Here is a 15,719-nt window from a genome sequence, read left to right as displayed (position 1 = left end):
TTTTCTTTCTGAGCTAGAAGAATGGGCGACTCCTCCTCCTAGAGAGGCAGGGTGTAACTTGGAATACTTCTCTAAGGAAAATCTGCTTATTTTCTTCCATTCATTGTTACTCAAGTAGTGTATATAATCCACATCAACTCAAGCTCTCCTTTTATAACAAGCTACACTGGAAAGCTACATTGCTTCTCTTATTTGTCACATACACTGAGCACAGTTCGATTCTGTCTACCACATCAACTTTTACGTCAGAACACTTCCTGGTTGCCTGTCTTACGTGTTCTCTACCCTAGCTTTAGAACCGGCCATTCCCTAAGGTGTTTGACCTTTAAACATTGAATACTTTAGAGCAGGCCACCTCCCCATCTGCCCTCCTGCTGTGTGTGCTATGTGTGCTATGTGTGCTGTGCTGTGTGTGTGTGCTGTGTGTGTACTGTGCTGTGTGTGCTGTGTGTGCTGTGTGCTGTGCTGTGTGCTGTGCTGTGTGTGTGTGCTGTGTGTGCTGTGTGTGTGCTGTGTGTGTACTGTGCTGTGTGTGCTGTGTGTGCTGTGTGTGCTGTACTGTGTGTGTGTGCTGTGTGCTGTGCTGTGTGTGCTGTGTGTGCTGTGTGCTGTGCTGTGTGTGCTGTGTGTGCTGTGCTGTGTGTGCTGTGTGTGCTGTGTGTGCTGTGCTGTGTGTGCTGTGTGTGCTGTGCTGTGTGTTTGTGCTGTGTGTGTGCTGTGCTGTGTGCTATGCTGTGTGTGTGCTGTGTGTGTGTGCTGTGTGTGTGCTGTGTGTGTGCTGTGTGTGTGCTGTGTGTGCTGCGTGTGTGCTGTGTATGCTGTGCCTGCTGTGTGTGCTGTGTGTGCTGTGTGCACTGTGTGTGCTGTGTGTGCTGTGCTGTGTGTGCCGTGTGTGCCGTGTGTGCTGTGTGTGCTGTGCTGTGCTGTGTGTGCCGTGTGTGCTGTGCTGTGTGTGCTGTGCTGTGTGTGCTGTGCTGTGTGTGCTGTGTGTGCTGTGTGTGCTGTGTGTGTGTGCCGTGTGTGCCGTGTGTGCTGTGTGTGCTGTGTGTGCTGTGCTGTGTGTGCTGTGTGTGCTGTGTGTGCTGTGTGTGCTGTGCTGTGTGTGCTGTGTGTGCTGTGTGTGCTGTGCTGTGTGTGCCGTGTGTGCCTTGTGTGCCGTGTGTGCCGTGTGTGCTGTGCTGTGCTGTGCTGTGTGTGCTGTGCTGTGTGTGCTGTGTGTGCTGTGTGTGCTGTGCTGTGTGTGCTGTGTGTGTGCTGTGTGTGCTGTGTGTGCCGTGTGTGCCGTGTGTGCTGTGCTGTGTGTGCTGTGTGTGCTGTGCTGTGTGTGCTGTGTGTGCTGTGTGTGCTGTGTGTGCTGTGTGTGCTGTGTGTGCTGTGTGTGCCGTGTGTGCTGTGTGTGCTGTGTGTGTGCTGTGTGTGCCGTGTGTGCCGTGTGTGCTGTGTGTGCTGTGCTGTGTGTGCTGTGTGTGCTGTGCTGTGTGTGCTGTGTGTGCTGTGTGTGCTGTGTGTGCTGTGTGTGCCGTGTGTGCTGTGTGTGCTGTGTGTGTGCTGTGTGTGCCGTGTGTGCTGTGCTGTGTGTGCTGTGCTGTGTGTGCTGTGTGTGCTGTGCTGTGTGTGCTGTGTGTGCTCTGCTGTGTGTGCTGTGTGTGCTGCATTGTGCCGTGTGTACTGTGTGTGCTGTGTGTGCCGTGTGTGCTGCACTGTGCTGTGTGTACTGTGTGTGCTGTGTGTGCTGTGTGTGCTGTGTGTGCTGTGCTGTGTGTGCCGTGTGTGCTGTGTACTGTGTGTGCTGTGCTGTGTGTGTGTGCTGTGTGTGCCGTGTGTGCTGCACTGTGCTCTGATCAAACCCCAGGACCTTATTCATATGCTCTACCTCTAAGACACATTCTAACCACCTCTAAGCCCTTGGGTTTTTTTCAGCAAACTCTCACTATATATTGCACGTTGCCCTCAAACTCACAACCCCTCTGCCCTCATCTCCCAGGAGATGATATTATGAGCATGAGCTACTACACCTAGACTGCACAATATTCTCCACTTAAAAAATTACCCCAAGCTTGTTTTATATTGTGTATTGTTTATCTCATTTTCCTCTTCTGATCCACTCAGTCCTCCTCCCTTCCCTATGCCTTGGAGGAAGGAGGGTGACTTCTATGAGCTCCGTCCTATGGGCTACTCTGCTGTGTGGTTCCTCTGGGGTTTGTCCATTAGAAGGCACAAGGAAGAGGAAGAAGAGGAATGTTGATTCCCTAATCTCCCTGCCTGGCAGCCATGGCCTGTGCTCATGGGTTCCAGGAACACAGTTCCCCTGCCTCGCTCCGTGAACCCAGAGCTGCTGATAGCATCCGGGATCTGCTAAGCCCTGGTGCCTGCTTTATCTCTTTTGCTCTTCCTTTCATCTCGGCCATGGTCTGGAATACAACTTTCTGTTACTCCTGTGAGTGTCCAATCTGTTTCCAGCCATTTTAACTGACTCAAGAAAAAGTTGCTATTTTTAAGAGCTTCATACACATTCTACTTGTTTCTTGCTTAAAACACTACAACAGGTTTATTTTAAAAAAACAACCCAAAACCCACTATTTTCAAACTGCTCTTAATACCTTATAATCAGGTCGAATATTTGCAAAATATATAAAGGAGTCAACAGCTAGAGCAATCTTCAGTCCTCCTCCTTCCCACGACAGTGAACACATCTGCTTCCCGGGAACTTTCAAAGTACCTAGATGCTGGGAAATGCCAAGTATTACAATGAACATGTAAGATTCCAATGTGCCAATACTACTCCAGAGAATTCTAAAACTTAATGTATTGATAATACCACTGAGAAGGATGATGTGTGTCTGAGAACAATGCTTCCATATTGGCACCTATCATTTGAGACTCATTATTGAGATAGGTTTTTTTACAAATAAATGATCATACCAAATATGGTGCTGTACACCTTTCAGAGTCAGGTGGATTTCTGTTTGAGACCAGCCTGGTCTATACACTGAGTTCGAGGACAGCCAGGGCTACATAGTGAGACCCTCTCTCAAAGGGAAAACAAATAGATCACTTCACAATAAATTATAACTATAAGAAATTTAGAAGGACAGGCAGATATTTAATATCCAAAGACATTTTAAGTATCATATTAAAGCCAGAAATATGAACATAAAGTAAACACATTCTACTAAAAATACTAATCAAGTCAGTATTAAAAGAGACATTTATTTGGGTTACAGAGAAAATATCCTAGATAGCTATTTCATGGCAACTTCCATGTCATGTGTTTAGACTTCTAAACTTACAGGTTATAAAATGGTAACTATAATAAAATCTTATAAGACACTAGTCAGACACACGCTTGATATCTGGAGAGTGCTGCGTAAATGTCCTTCACAGAACGTGTGGCGAGTCGGACTTTCTGCTCATGCCTGCTCACTGCGTGTCTGCGGCAAATGGGAAGTCCTGAGTACACCTACCTCACCAAACGGTGTGTAAAACTGCACGATGTTGATGTCCTTGTCCTGAGTGACCACTTTCTGGGAACCTGCCACAGCTAACACACTGCCGATGTGGTTCCACTGGATGCCAACCACATACATGCCCGTATCGATCAGCACTGGGTCTGGTCAAAAGAGAGAAAAGACCAAATGTGGCAGCTGAGTCATAGTTTAGCCTAGAGAACTTGACAGTCTTAAGAATAATTTTTTTTAATATTTTTAAACTTCTCCAACTTAAAAAAAAGATTCCTTACTTTGGTCATTCTCGTGCCTCATTATTTGGCATCTCCCGTTGTCAAAACAAATTGCCAGGCATGGGCAATCAGGTTCCACATAGCCTTCGGTGCCATGGTACCAGTGAATCCCGGCAATGCTGATCGCTCCAGTGACGTTCACCAAGCAGTTCAGCTTCATTTTCATCTAAGTGGAAGTGGTTAGCTGAGGCTTAGTAAGTGCACTCTAAAGTGGGCAGTTCAATCTGCACCAGGACTGAAGGACGGTCAACGCAATCAGACTTGAGATCTCCCTAGAGACGCAAGCTTCAGGACTTACTGGTTACACGTGGGTTTCATCTTTCCCCACGTATAAGATAAGGACAAAAGCACAAAGAGATAAGTCAGGTGGTGTATCCTTGTTACCCCAACACTCCAGACACTGAGGCAGGAAGATCTCAAGTTTGAGGCAAGCCTGGACTACATAGCAAGTATAATAGGGAGAGCTAATCTCAAAACATAAACCTAAAAATAAAAGAACCTACACTTACACATTTTAATAAGACTCAATGACAGTAGAAAATGCATTCAGAGCCAGCCTGCTGGGCTATGGAGTGAGATTATGTCTCCAAAAGAAAGGGAGGGAGGGAGCCAGGGAGGGATGGAGGAAAGAACTTACACAGCACATTATCCTCCTCATTCCCCTTCAGCTTCAATACTCTATCCTCCTGTCCCATCCAGCAACAGGAAATCGGGACTAAAGGCTGCACTCTGCTACATTAATTCACCCTAAAGGAACTCAACTCGGGCTAGTAGAATCCTTGCCTAGCAGTCAAGAAGCCTTGTATCAGACCCAATGCAAAAGACTGAGCATGGTGTAGGTGCGCTCCTACAAACCCTAGCACTCTGGGGTGCACACAGGATGTGATGGTTTGCATATTCCCGGCCCAGGGAGTGGCACTATTAGAAGGTGTGGCCTTATTGGAATAGGTGTATCACTGTGGACGTGGGATATAAGATCCTCACCCTAGCTGCCTGGATGTCAGTCTTCCACTAGCTGCCTTCAGATGAAGATGTAGAACTCTCAGCTCCTCCTGCACCATGCCTGCCTGGATGCTGCCACGCTCCCACCTTGATGATAATGGACTGAACCTCTGAACCTGTAAGCCAGCCCCAATTAAATGTTGTCCTAAAGTTTCTGTAAGGCTAAGGACACTGTCAAGAAAACAAAACGGCAGACAACAGATTGGGAAAAGGTCTTTACCAAACCCCACATCTGACAGAGGTCTAATATTCAATATATACAAAAAAGAAAAAAAAACTCAAGAAGTTAGACTCCAGAGAATCAAACAATCCTATTAAAAAATGGGGTACAGAGCTAAACAAAAAAATTATCAATTGAGGAATATCAAATAGCTGAGAAGCATCTAAGGAAGTGTTTGATGTCCCTAGTCATCAGGGAAATGCAAATCAAAACAACCCTGAGATTCCACCTCACACCAGTCAGAATGGCTAAGATCAAAAACTCAGATGACAGCAGGTGCTGGCGAGGGTGGGGAGAAAGAGGAACATTTCTCCACTGCTGGTGGGGTTGTAAACTGGTACAACCACTCTGGAAATCAGTCTGGCGGTTTCTCAGAAAATTGGACATAGTCCTACCTGGAGACTCAGTTATTCCACTTCTGGGCATATACCCCAAAGACACTCCAATATACAATAAGGACACATGCACCACCATGTTCATAGCAGTCCTATTTATAACAGCCAGAAGCTGTAAAGAACCCAGATGTCCTTCAGTAGATGAATGGATATGAAAATTGTGGGATATTTACATAATGGAGTACTACTCAGCTATCAGAAACAATGACTTTATGAAATTCCTAGGAAATGGATACAACTAGAGAATATCATCCTGAGTAAGGTAACCCAGTCACAAAAGAACAGATATAATATGCAGTCACTGATAATTGAATACTAGTCCCAGAAAGCTCTGAATACCCCAGGAAAAAAACTCACAGGCCATATGAAGCTCAAAAAAAAAAAAAAAAAAAAAAAAAAAGAAAGAAAGGAAAAGAAAAAAGAAAAAAAAGGGAAAAAAAAGGCCAAAAAGTAAAAGCCTCAGTTTTTCTTAGAAAAAAAAAAATGTAAGTGTATAGCACCCTCTCAGAGTGTGTTTCACCTAGACCTTAAATCATTAATAATTCCAGAGCTAAGAATATAGCCTTGTGGCAACTTTTGGTATTCAAAAATTCTTATGTTTAATCTATACACACCAAGAAAACTTTGACTGTTTCCATGTTAAGTTCTGTTCTACATGTACTTTATGCTTATGGTAACTAGTAATATTTCAATGCATACTATCAAACCTCTAAAAGAATCAAGTACTGACAAAAATATATTCATATAGTTTTATGCCAAAATACTTTTTAAAATCTGTACATGTATCTCTCTTTTTTAAATAAAGTTGTAAGAACAAAAATAAAAAAGACTAGTCTTGGTTATGGTGCCTGTTCTCAGCAGTAAAACCCTAACTAAGAAACAAGAGAAGCCAAAATTCAGATATACAACAAGTTCCAGCTTGGTCTACATAAGACCCTCTCTCAAAACTATCCCCCACTCCTGCTTTGGTTAATGCTTTATTGCTGTGAAAAAACACCATGACTAAAGTCATTTTTTCTTTTGGTTTTTCAAGTCAAGGTTTCTCTATGTAGCCCTGGCTATCCTGGAACTAGCTCTATAAACCAGGCTAGCCATTCAGAGATCCACCTACCTCGGCCTCTGCCCCTTTCTGCCCCCCTCACCTCTGCCTCTCTCTCCACCTCTCTGCCTCTCTTTGCCTCTGCCTCTACCTCCTGAGTGTTGGGGTTAAAGGTGTGAACCACCACAGCCCAGCTCCAAGGCAACTTTTATTTTAAAAAAACAATATTTGATTGGAAGCTTTTTATAGTTTTAAAGGGTTAGTCAATGATCATCATGGCAGGAAGCAGACATGGCACTGGAGCAGTAGCCAACAGCTTACATCCTGATCCCCAGGCACTAGAGAAGGAGAGGAAAGAGAGACAGAGACAGACAGACAGACAGAGACAGAGAAACAGATACAGTGTTGGCTTTTGAAATCTCAAAGCCCACCCCCAATCACATACTTCCTCCAACAAAGCCATACCTCCTAATCCTTCCCAAACAGTTTCACTCACGGGAGACCAAGCATTCAAACAGATGAGCCATGGCAACCATTCCCATTCAAAGCCCCTACCACACCCCTCAGAAACTAAGAGTTGTTTTTCAACTTTTAAATTTGTTTAGATGATTAGCAAAAACTGAATTAAAGACAAATTCTATAAATTATTGTAACTATCATAAGAAAGGCAAACAAATACAAATGACATCTAAACTAATCACAGAAAATTACTCCAATACAATGAATATATATACTTACTATAAAATTTCCTTGATTATCATAAATGTGTATTTCTCCATTTGCCATTCCAAAAAGTAGGATCTTACTATCTGCCGACCAGGTCACATGGCACAGCTGAATTCCCTTCAGGTCTTTACCCCAAATCCGGTTCCCTAAAACAAGGCGGAGCCAGTTATTACCAGCTCGGAGCGGCGATCCTGCAACAACTGCTTCCGAGTCCTGATTGGCTAAAGCTCCCACAGCATCCACGCAGTCACTGACTCAGTTGGTCAATAAATATTTGTTAGCACTCATACACGCTCTCTAACACTGAGACCTTTCCGGTAGCAGCTGTGTCCCACGGCCTAAGGAACCCAAATTGGGGCTTCTGCCGCACCAGCACAAGGGACAGGCAGCTCGCAGCTGAGCTCTTCCCTCGGCAAGCCTCCATCCAACCGACCCTTCCCAATTCTACAAAGCGCGCCCTGGAGATTGCCCTCATTTCTCCTCTTTACACTCTTCTCCCCAAGCCCAGGCTCACACATTTACATAGACATCAAACCCTCCGGACCTTGACTAAAACCAGACAAAACCACCCCCTTCCCTTGACCCTTCCCTCCTGGCAGGTACCGCCCGATTTCTACAGTCCATCCCAGACACATTTTTTTGACTTAATTTCACGTGTTGCAAGTCTAACTTACAGTCTCCTCAACCCTGAAGTCACTCCAGCCTGCCGCCACACAGCTCCATTAAAACTTCCTGCATGGGGCTGCGAGTGCCTGACGCTGCATCCAACTGACAACAGGCCTCATACTACTCGCCTCCTGTCTTTTTGGGCCACGCTCTTCTTGATACTCTTTCCTTCCACGAGGCTTTGGGAGTCCCTTTTCTGAAGTTCTTTTTTTCCTTGGCCCTGAGACATGCTACTCATCAACCAACCCACCTGTGCCTAATGCCTCAACACATACATCTCCTCCTCCAGGAAGACCTCCCTGGTGTCTTCCCATCTGCCTTTGCATGTTCCCGGTTGTAGCACTCATACCACCCCCTGGCTGCTGACCCTATGACTCAGGGCTGCTTGTGACACAGGCCAGCAAAGTTTCTCACTGTTGTGCCATGAGCTCCTAAGCTCCAGCAGCATTAAGTGACACAGGGAACACACACAGCTGAATCTATGGCAGCGATTCTAAACCATTCCTATAAGGACGGTTTGTTTTACATTAAAACCAAGATGCAGACTCACAGAAGACGCAGGCTCACTGTGGGCTATAATTTGAAAGAAAGGGGTATTTTAGACCGACAATGTCATGTTCTGTTGAACTAAAAATGCAGATTTTTCTAATTTCATACTCTCGAAACTAAAATCTACATTTCTATATGATATGATACAATACATTTCTAATTGATACAAAGATCAATTATATAAAGGCCATATTTAAAATAATACTGAGAAATTAATTCAGCTGTTTTTGGTACCACCGTAGGAAAGTGAACCAGTAGACTTGTCTTGAAAATATTTCCAGGTCAGAGGTTAAAACCACAAGGTAAGTCCTAATGTCACCAAATCATATAAAAGTCACATAACAGATGCTTTTTTCCCTTGGTGTCTATTTCTCAGTCGGGATGACAGTTAACTCTCTAAAGGTCGTCAGCACGCCCTGGTCTCTGGCAGTGTCCAGCGAGCGCATTACCGTCCACTGAGCCGACGATCACAGCTCCGTCCTCATACACGATGCAGATCTTCTGTCCGTCAGCGTTCCAGCTCATGCTGCGAACCACCGACTTGTTGCGGTTGTTGATCATCTCCTCATACCACGAGCCTGTGTTCACAGTTTGAAATGTACAGTCAAAACCTTCACATTAACCAGGCCAGGAGGTGGTGACCCACAACCTTAATCCCTGCACTCAGGAGGCAGAGGCAGAAGGACCTCTGAGGTCAGGGCCAGCCTGCTCTGCAGAGTGAGTTCCAGGACAACCAGGGCTGCACAGAAACCCTGTCTCGAAAAAAAGGAAAAAAAACAAACAAACAAACAAACCTTTCACATTTATCACCTGGTACTTAAGGGTTGACAATATTTTCTGGGCATTGTCATGCATACATATAACCCTAGCACTTGGAAGGCTGAGGCAGGAGGATCATAAGTTTGATGCCAGGTTGGGCTACATATAGCAATACCCTGTTACGGAAGGAAGGAAGAAGAAAAAGAGAGAGAGAGACAGAAAAATTTCTAACTTCTAAAAACACACTCTTGAAGAGATTATTGTAAAATGTTCTATAACCTAAAACGTTTGACTTCAAAGCCTTCAAAACACCACACATGAAAGCTTGATTAGGTATTACTCCTGATGGCTTCAAGATAATCATGAGCAATACAACAATATCCCGCTCTGATATTTCTCTCTTCTTGTCAATTAAGGAAGTGAAATTGTGTTTGTGTTTGCTTTTTTCAGGACTGAAATAGATGACTTTTCTAAAAGTTTAGCTTTTCCTAGTGGGTGATCTCTTCAGATCGTACGGAAAACCACCAATAACAGCTTTACATGTGTGCGTGAGCTCCTTGATGATTAATTGTTACATTAATTATGATTACATAATACAAACATATTATTAGTTAAAACAGCCTGATTTTGAAATTTTAAAGATGGCTTAAAAGAGAAAACTCAGCAGGTAAGCATGCTTGCCCCAAGGCTGAGGTCCAGGGCTCCATCCCCAGAACTCAGATGGCAAGGGAGAAGTGACTTTTAAACATTGTCCTTCGTCTCTGCACATACACTGTGACGTGTTGGGCATGCACAATACACACACAGAGGCACACAAAAACTTAAAAGTAAAGTTCAAGTACAACATGACATCCTTGTAATAAAGAATTTATAATTGGGAAGCTGGACAGATGGCTCAGCACTTAAGAGGGTGCAGTGCTGCTGTTCTAGACGGCCCAGGTTCAATTCCCAACACCTACACAGGGTAGCTCACAACTGCCTATAGCTCCACCTGCAGCGGAACCTGTACTCACACGCACCGGCTCTCACCAGATGGCACACACACTCATAACTAAAAGTAAACCTTTAAAAAGTAATCTGTAAACAGAGTATCCAGAATCATTTTACAAGTGTACATATTTAACTAGCCTTTCCCAGCACTAAGAAAATATGTATTCTGAGTTGTTCTTCCAATAGTAGAGAAGCACCTCAGTTCATCCTGTTCTTCCTCTCCCCCCCCCAACTCTCCCCTTCTCCAACTCTCTCAGGGACAAGAGGCATGAGCTGTGAGTCATTCAGCAGCAATGAGATTAATTGAATCCACAAAGGAAAAGGAAGCTAACTGGCCCAATACAGGAAATACAATAAAGTCTTGCCTTTGACTTCTTCATAAATGGGTTTTTATCTAATATTAACTCCAGCTGACCACACAGAAATTAATTCTTATTTGAAATCTAGGGAGAAAACAGTTATTTTATATGAAAACTGTTCTAAGTGTATCAGTTCACTGTGGTAATGTCAACAGTCACCTAACTCGCTTTCCTGATGCAGGAGAACAGACCAAAGAGCAGGATGAAGTCTTCTTGCTGATTACAGGTCTACTGCAGAGATGCTATTTCCCCATCCAAATACTGTGCTCAGACTCTGGTCTGTGAACGATCAAAGCAGCTCTCGGAGCCAGAGAGATGGCTCAGTGGTCAAAGGCGCTTGCTGTCAAGCCTCACAAACTTAGTCTAATCCTAGGGTCCCACAGGATGAAGAGAACCAACTCCCACAAACTGACCTCTGGACTCCACATGTGTGGCGAATGTAAATATATACAAACGATAAATGTTTTAAAATTTTAGCATAGATCTCACAGGCTAGAGAGGTAATTCAGTAGATAAGAGGATGTGTCTGCTCTTGTAGAGGACCAGAGTTCAATTCCCAGCATCCCCATAAGGCAATTCACAATGGCCAGGTTACAGCTTCAGTGGATCTAACACTCTATGTGACTTCCAGGCTGCCTACACACAAGCACAAGCACACACACACACACACACACACACACAGAGTAAAATAATGTTCTTAAGCATCTCTCCCAATATACCTTTATACAGCATCCAGACGATGATAAGCCCATTTTGATCACTGGTAGTCAACTTCTGATACTGTTCATTCCATGTTACAACTTGAACAGCACCTAGAACATTAAAAAAAATTCAGAAACTCTTAAGGCAACTATAATTTGTTTCAAAGCTGTATCTTTGTGTAAATGAACACAGGATCAGTATAGTTTGTGCACAGTCAGCCTTAAATGCTAAAAAGTAAATATGAATATGAAGACTTCATGGGATGCATTACTAATATTACTAATTGTCTACAACAATGCAAAATACTCTTTCATATGTACCTCTGCCCCTCACCTTCAAAGCCTCTCTCACCACCAGCTAACAGCAGTGCCACAGAGCTGATATGGAGCAGACAAAGGCAAGACTACCAACCCGGCCTGGCTCCCAAGGATGAAAGCGTCCCAAGGAGGCCATGCTGCCCCTGGGGTACTCCACTGTAGTAGGTCCCATAGTTTACTTTCTCTTTCCCTCCCATGTCAGTTTCCCATTCTGTTCCTCACTCTGGAGTACATCCTAAGCCTCTGCGTTCTAGGAATGACTGACTGCATTTTCTTATCCCAAAATACTTTAGTGTGTATTTCCTACTGATAGTCTCTTTATAATCCAAACTACAGATAAGAAATTAACACTGAAGAAATATCACCTAATACAGTCCATTCAAATACCATCATCACCTGTCACAGACGTGTCCCAAATAGGCCCTTGCTTATCTCACTCTAGGACCCCACCTAAGGTTCTTCAGTTCTAACCTTTTAGTCTCCTTTGGAATCACAGAACAGACAGACAGATAACACAATTGTGTAACTGTATTATTAATAGCCAGGATTTTTTTTCAGATTTATCAGAGATTTCAGCAAAAGTGTTGGATAATATCCCAATTATCATATTGGACATACAAATTACAGCTCAATACAAATGATTGCTTTCAATGCTATTGTTATTTAAATATCAGTATTTAATTTGACATATTTGTTTGACATTTCTACGTTCAGTAGATGATGATCTAAATGTCTAGATGCTGTTTAAACACGACAAATTAAAAAGTCATATGAAGGCAAGTGGTGGTGGCATATGTCTTTAATTCCAGCACTGGGGGGCGGGGGGGACATAGGGATGTCTCTGAGCTTGAGGGCAGCCTGATCTACAAAGCAAATTCCAGGACAGCCAGGACTACACAGAGAAACCCTGCCCTGGAACAAACAAACAAACAAAATGTTAAATGACTCACCGCTATGACCTTCAAGATTCTGGTTCATGGAAAGGTTACTAGGGGCGGCTAAACCCCTCAGTTTTGAGTCATCTAAAAACCAAAAAGAAGTCTATGATTAAATATATAAAAGATTACAAGATTTTGACTTATCTTGAGTTATGAGAAGGGTGTGTAACAATAAGATATTATAAGATATTTTTAAGTGTTCTTTCTTCTGACCTAATTTTCTCCTGGTGCAAATATGAGCAATTTTACAGATATCTTGCAAGACATTATTCTATCAAAATAAAGCAAAGTGCATAAAAAATATTAGCTCAATGTATTAAATATACAACCATCACTACTTAATGTTCTCCTAAGAGATTATAAGTAGAAATGTATATGAACATAAATTAAGATCTGTAAAAACTTATAAGGAATTAAACAGCTGTGATTTTTAGAGTCTAGTTTTTACTGTTCCCAGAACGTCATGGTTATTCATGCACTCATTTGTCCATTCAACAAATGGTGATGTGTACACTGTGTTTAGGCACTATGGGAGAGTCTGGCAATAAAATAAACAAAACAGACCGTTCCCCTTTCAGAAAGCCTGTATTCCATGGGAGTGGGAGGGTCAGACATTACATACATGTCATTATGATTTTGGAAAGTGGAGGCAAATGGTTAATTTAGAGTGAAGTGGGCACCAGGGAAGTTTCTAAAGAAATAATATCTTAGCTGGGATGACGTGTATGGCAAGGAGATTCAGGGAGTAGTTGGTCTCCCAGGATAGCTAGCAGCAATTTAAAAGGCTCTGTACCTTTCAGAAACCAAAAGGGAGCCTTGAAGACAACAGGGAAAAATGACCTCACATGGAGCTGTAGTGACAGCCACAAGAAAAGTCAAGACATCTTTGAAGGAAATTACTAGACTTTTACAATTTAAAAACTGTTTTAGGCATAAAAACAGAGCACTTAAAACATTTATTGTAAATATACAAATGTTATGATAATCTTGGGGATTTGTGAAGATGGAAATTATAAAACTCAATCTTTAAGATATGCGTGGGCTGAAAAGATGGCTCTGTGGTTAAGAACACTGGCTGCTCTTCCAGAGGACCCAGGCTCAATTCCCTGCGCCGACATGGCTCACAACTGTCTGTAACTCCAATTCCAGGGAATTTGATACCTTCGCTCATACAAGCAGGCAAAACACTAGTGCACATAAAACAGAAATAAAGCATTTTTTGAAAGACACTGTAAAAAAGTTTTTGTAATTCTCAAAACAAAGAAAAAAAAATTCCTTCCTAGTCTACAGAGTGAGTTCCAGGACAGCCAGGGCTACGCAGAGACATCTTATTTTGAAAATGCCCTCCCCCTTGAGCAAAGTTCTCAAATGTATATGTGAGTATATGTGTGTGTATGTATGAGAGAGAAAGAGAGAGAGAAAGAAAGACCTTTTGGAAGATCAAGTGGAAATAAAAATTAAGCTGTCATGAAAACAAATATCTGATAATGCTGAAATATATCTTACAAAAAAACACTTTACCAGTATCTACTGGATCTCAAAGGTTTGGGGAAAGAATGTGCCAGAAAATAAAGCATCTCAAGAGATGGCTCAGTCAGTAAAGTGCTTGCTGTACACAGGTGAAGGCCTGACCTCAGATCCTCAGCATTTACCCATAACACAGGCATGCCCCTGTCATCTCAGACAGGTGGCAGAGACTGAGAGGTCCCTGGAAGTTTCTAGGCCAACAAGCGTGGCCTACATGCCAACTTCTCAGGCTAATGGGAGACCCGGTCTCAGAAACAGTGACAGTAGAGGCTTGAGAGATGGGTCTGTGGTTAAGTCTAACACATGCTGTGCTTGAAGAGAAGCAGTGGTCAGTTCTCAGCACCTACAAACCATCTGCAATGAGTTACAAAGGAAAGGATGCCACACCTTCTTCAGACCTCCACAGGCACTAGATGCATGTGACACAAAACACATTCAGGCAAAACACCCACACACATAGGAATAAATCTCTTTATCAAAAAATTAAAACTTTGCAATGACAAATACCGTAAGTCAGTCTCTCTACACTGGCCACTTTTTTCTACCAATTTCACACATCTGCACTGGTGATGATCACTTACCTGTCTGTGTCTCTAATCTCAAAACTTTCAGTAACCCATCCTCACCGCCACATGCTATGAACCCCTGGTCCTTGTTCCAGGATATACATTTGAGCTTCACATTATTGGGAACAGCAATCTGTAACAAGAATCACAGTAATGCTAGCTTTTCACGAAGGAGTTGGAAGATCACCATCCAGGAAATATAGATTGACAAACATCTTCCAAGAAGAAACCTCCTCGAACGTGTCCTGGCACATGTTGACAATACCAACACTTAGGAGACCGAGGCAGGGGGATCTCAAGCTGAAAGCTGGCCTGGGATACACAGCAATCTACTATCGCAAAAAGGGGCATGAAGGAGGGAGAGAGAATGACGCCTTGCAGAAAAATGAGCAATTATGAAAATGGATGTGGTCCCCTTAAACGTTCCAAGCTCTTGGATCTATAAAGAAGTATACACATAAAGGAAGGTGATTGCCAAAGAGGCCGGGGAGGGGGAGAAATCACCTCATGGATTCTTTAAAGGCGGGAACTGAGACATAAATACTTATCGCTGCTCTTACTTCCTCTCCCACACCACACTTTATATTTTTTTCCTCTCTTAGGGCAGCCTGTGATAATCTATCCTCTGGATCAACAAGTGGCAGAGGAAAGACCCAGCAGCGCTTGGGGGGCCCCTGTTTATCACTAAAAAGAAACTTGGCGTGACTGGAATGTGGAAGAATCCTGAGGGGGAAAAAAAGCTGCTGACTCGGCCAAGAACTACCGGGGCTCAGAGACCCGCGGGAGGAGATAGGTGACAGGAAGATGGAGAAGCTGCCAGGACAGACGCCTGCAGTCCTGGAAGAATGCAGGCACCGGTGGGATACAGGAATGGAGGCGACGAGACGGCGGTCTCCAGGAGGAACTCACTTTCTTGCTCAGGTAGAAGAACATCGTGGGAACTCGGAGAAGACGACCCGCAGCGGTCAAGGCCCGCTATATAAAACGCGTTCTACACCTCCATTTACGAGCACCGGTGGCTTGGAGAAGCTCCCGTCGCCAGGCAACCACCACCGCACGGTTGCATCCGGGGCGCTTAGAGAACTTCCGGCGTGGCCTCCGGGCCGGGTGCATGTTGTCGTGCGCCTGCGCAGGGGGTGGCAGAGGTAGGGGGTGGGGATGCCCTGTAATTGGTGTGGGCTGAAGTCGACCGGTTTCTCACAGCCACTAGGCCTGTATCTCGGCT

The 15,719-nt window shown here is 43.7% G+C and overlaps 1 protein-coding gene across 2 annotated transcripts in view; it reads right to left on the bottom strand.

Moving 5' to 3' along the window:
- Positions 1–15,492, bottom strand: part of WDR35 (WD repeat domain 35) — a 62,069-nt gene extending 46,577 nt beyond the window's left edge. For both annotated transcript variants that reach the window (XM_080932759.1, XM_080932760.1), the window contains exons 1-9: positions 15,404–15,492; positions 14,510–14,627; positions 12,414–12,485; positions 11,164–11,256; positions 8,786–8,914; positions 7,134–7,267; positions 3,740–3,905; positions 3,465–3,610; positions 2,601–2,726 (exon numbers count right to left, since the gene is read on the bottom strand). In XM_080932759.1, the coding sequence (XP_080788885.1) occupies positions 2,601–2,726; positions 3,465–3,610; positions 3,740–3,905; positions 7,134–7,267; positions 8,786–8,914; positions 11,164–11,256; positions 12,414–12,485; positions 14,510–14,627; positions 15,404–15,427 (1,008 nt within the window). In that variant the 5' untranslated portion in view covers positions 15,428–15,492. The remainder of the gene's footprint in view (positions 1–2,600; positions 2,727–3,464; positions 3,611–3,739; positions 3,906–7,133; positions 7,268–8,785; positions 8,915–11,163; positions 11,257–12,413; positions 12,486–14,509; positions 14,628–15,403) is intronic.
- Between the last annotated feature and the right edge of the window lie 227 nt (positions 15,493–15,719).

Source organism: Micromys minutus (genome assembly GCF_963924665.1).
Source record: "Micromys minutus genome assembly, chromosome: 1".
NCBI classification, from domain to species: Eukaryota; Metazoa; Chordata; class Mammalia; order Rodentia; family Muridae; genus Micromys; species Micromys minutus.
The sequence above is the reverse complement of the archived record's forward strand: the minus strand, read 5'-3'. Positions and strand labels throughout refer to the sequence as shown.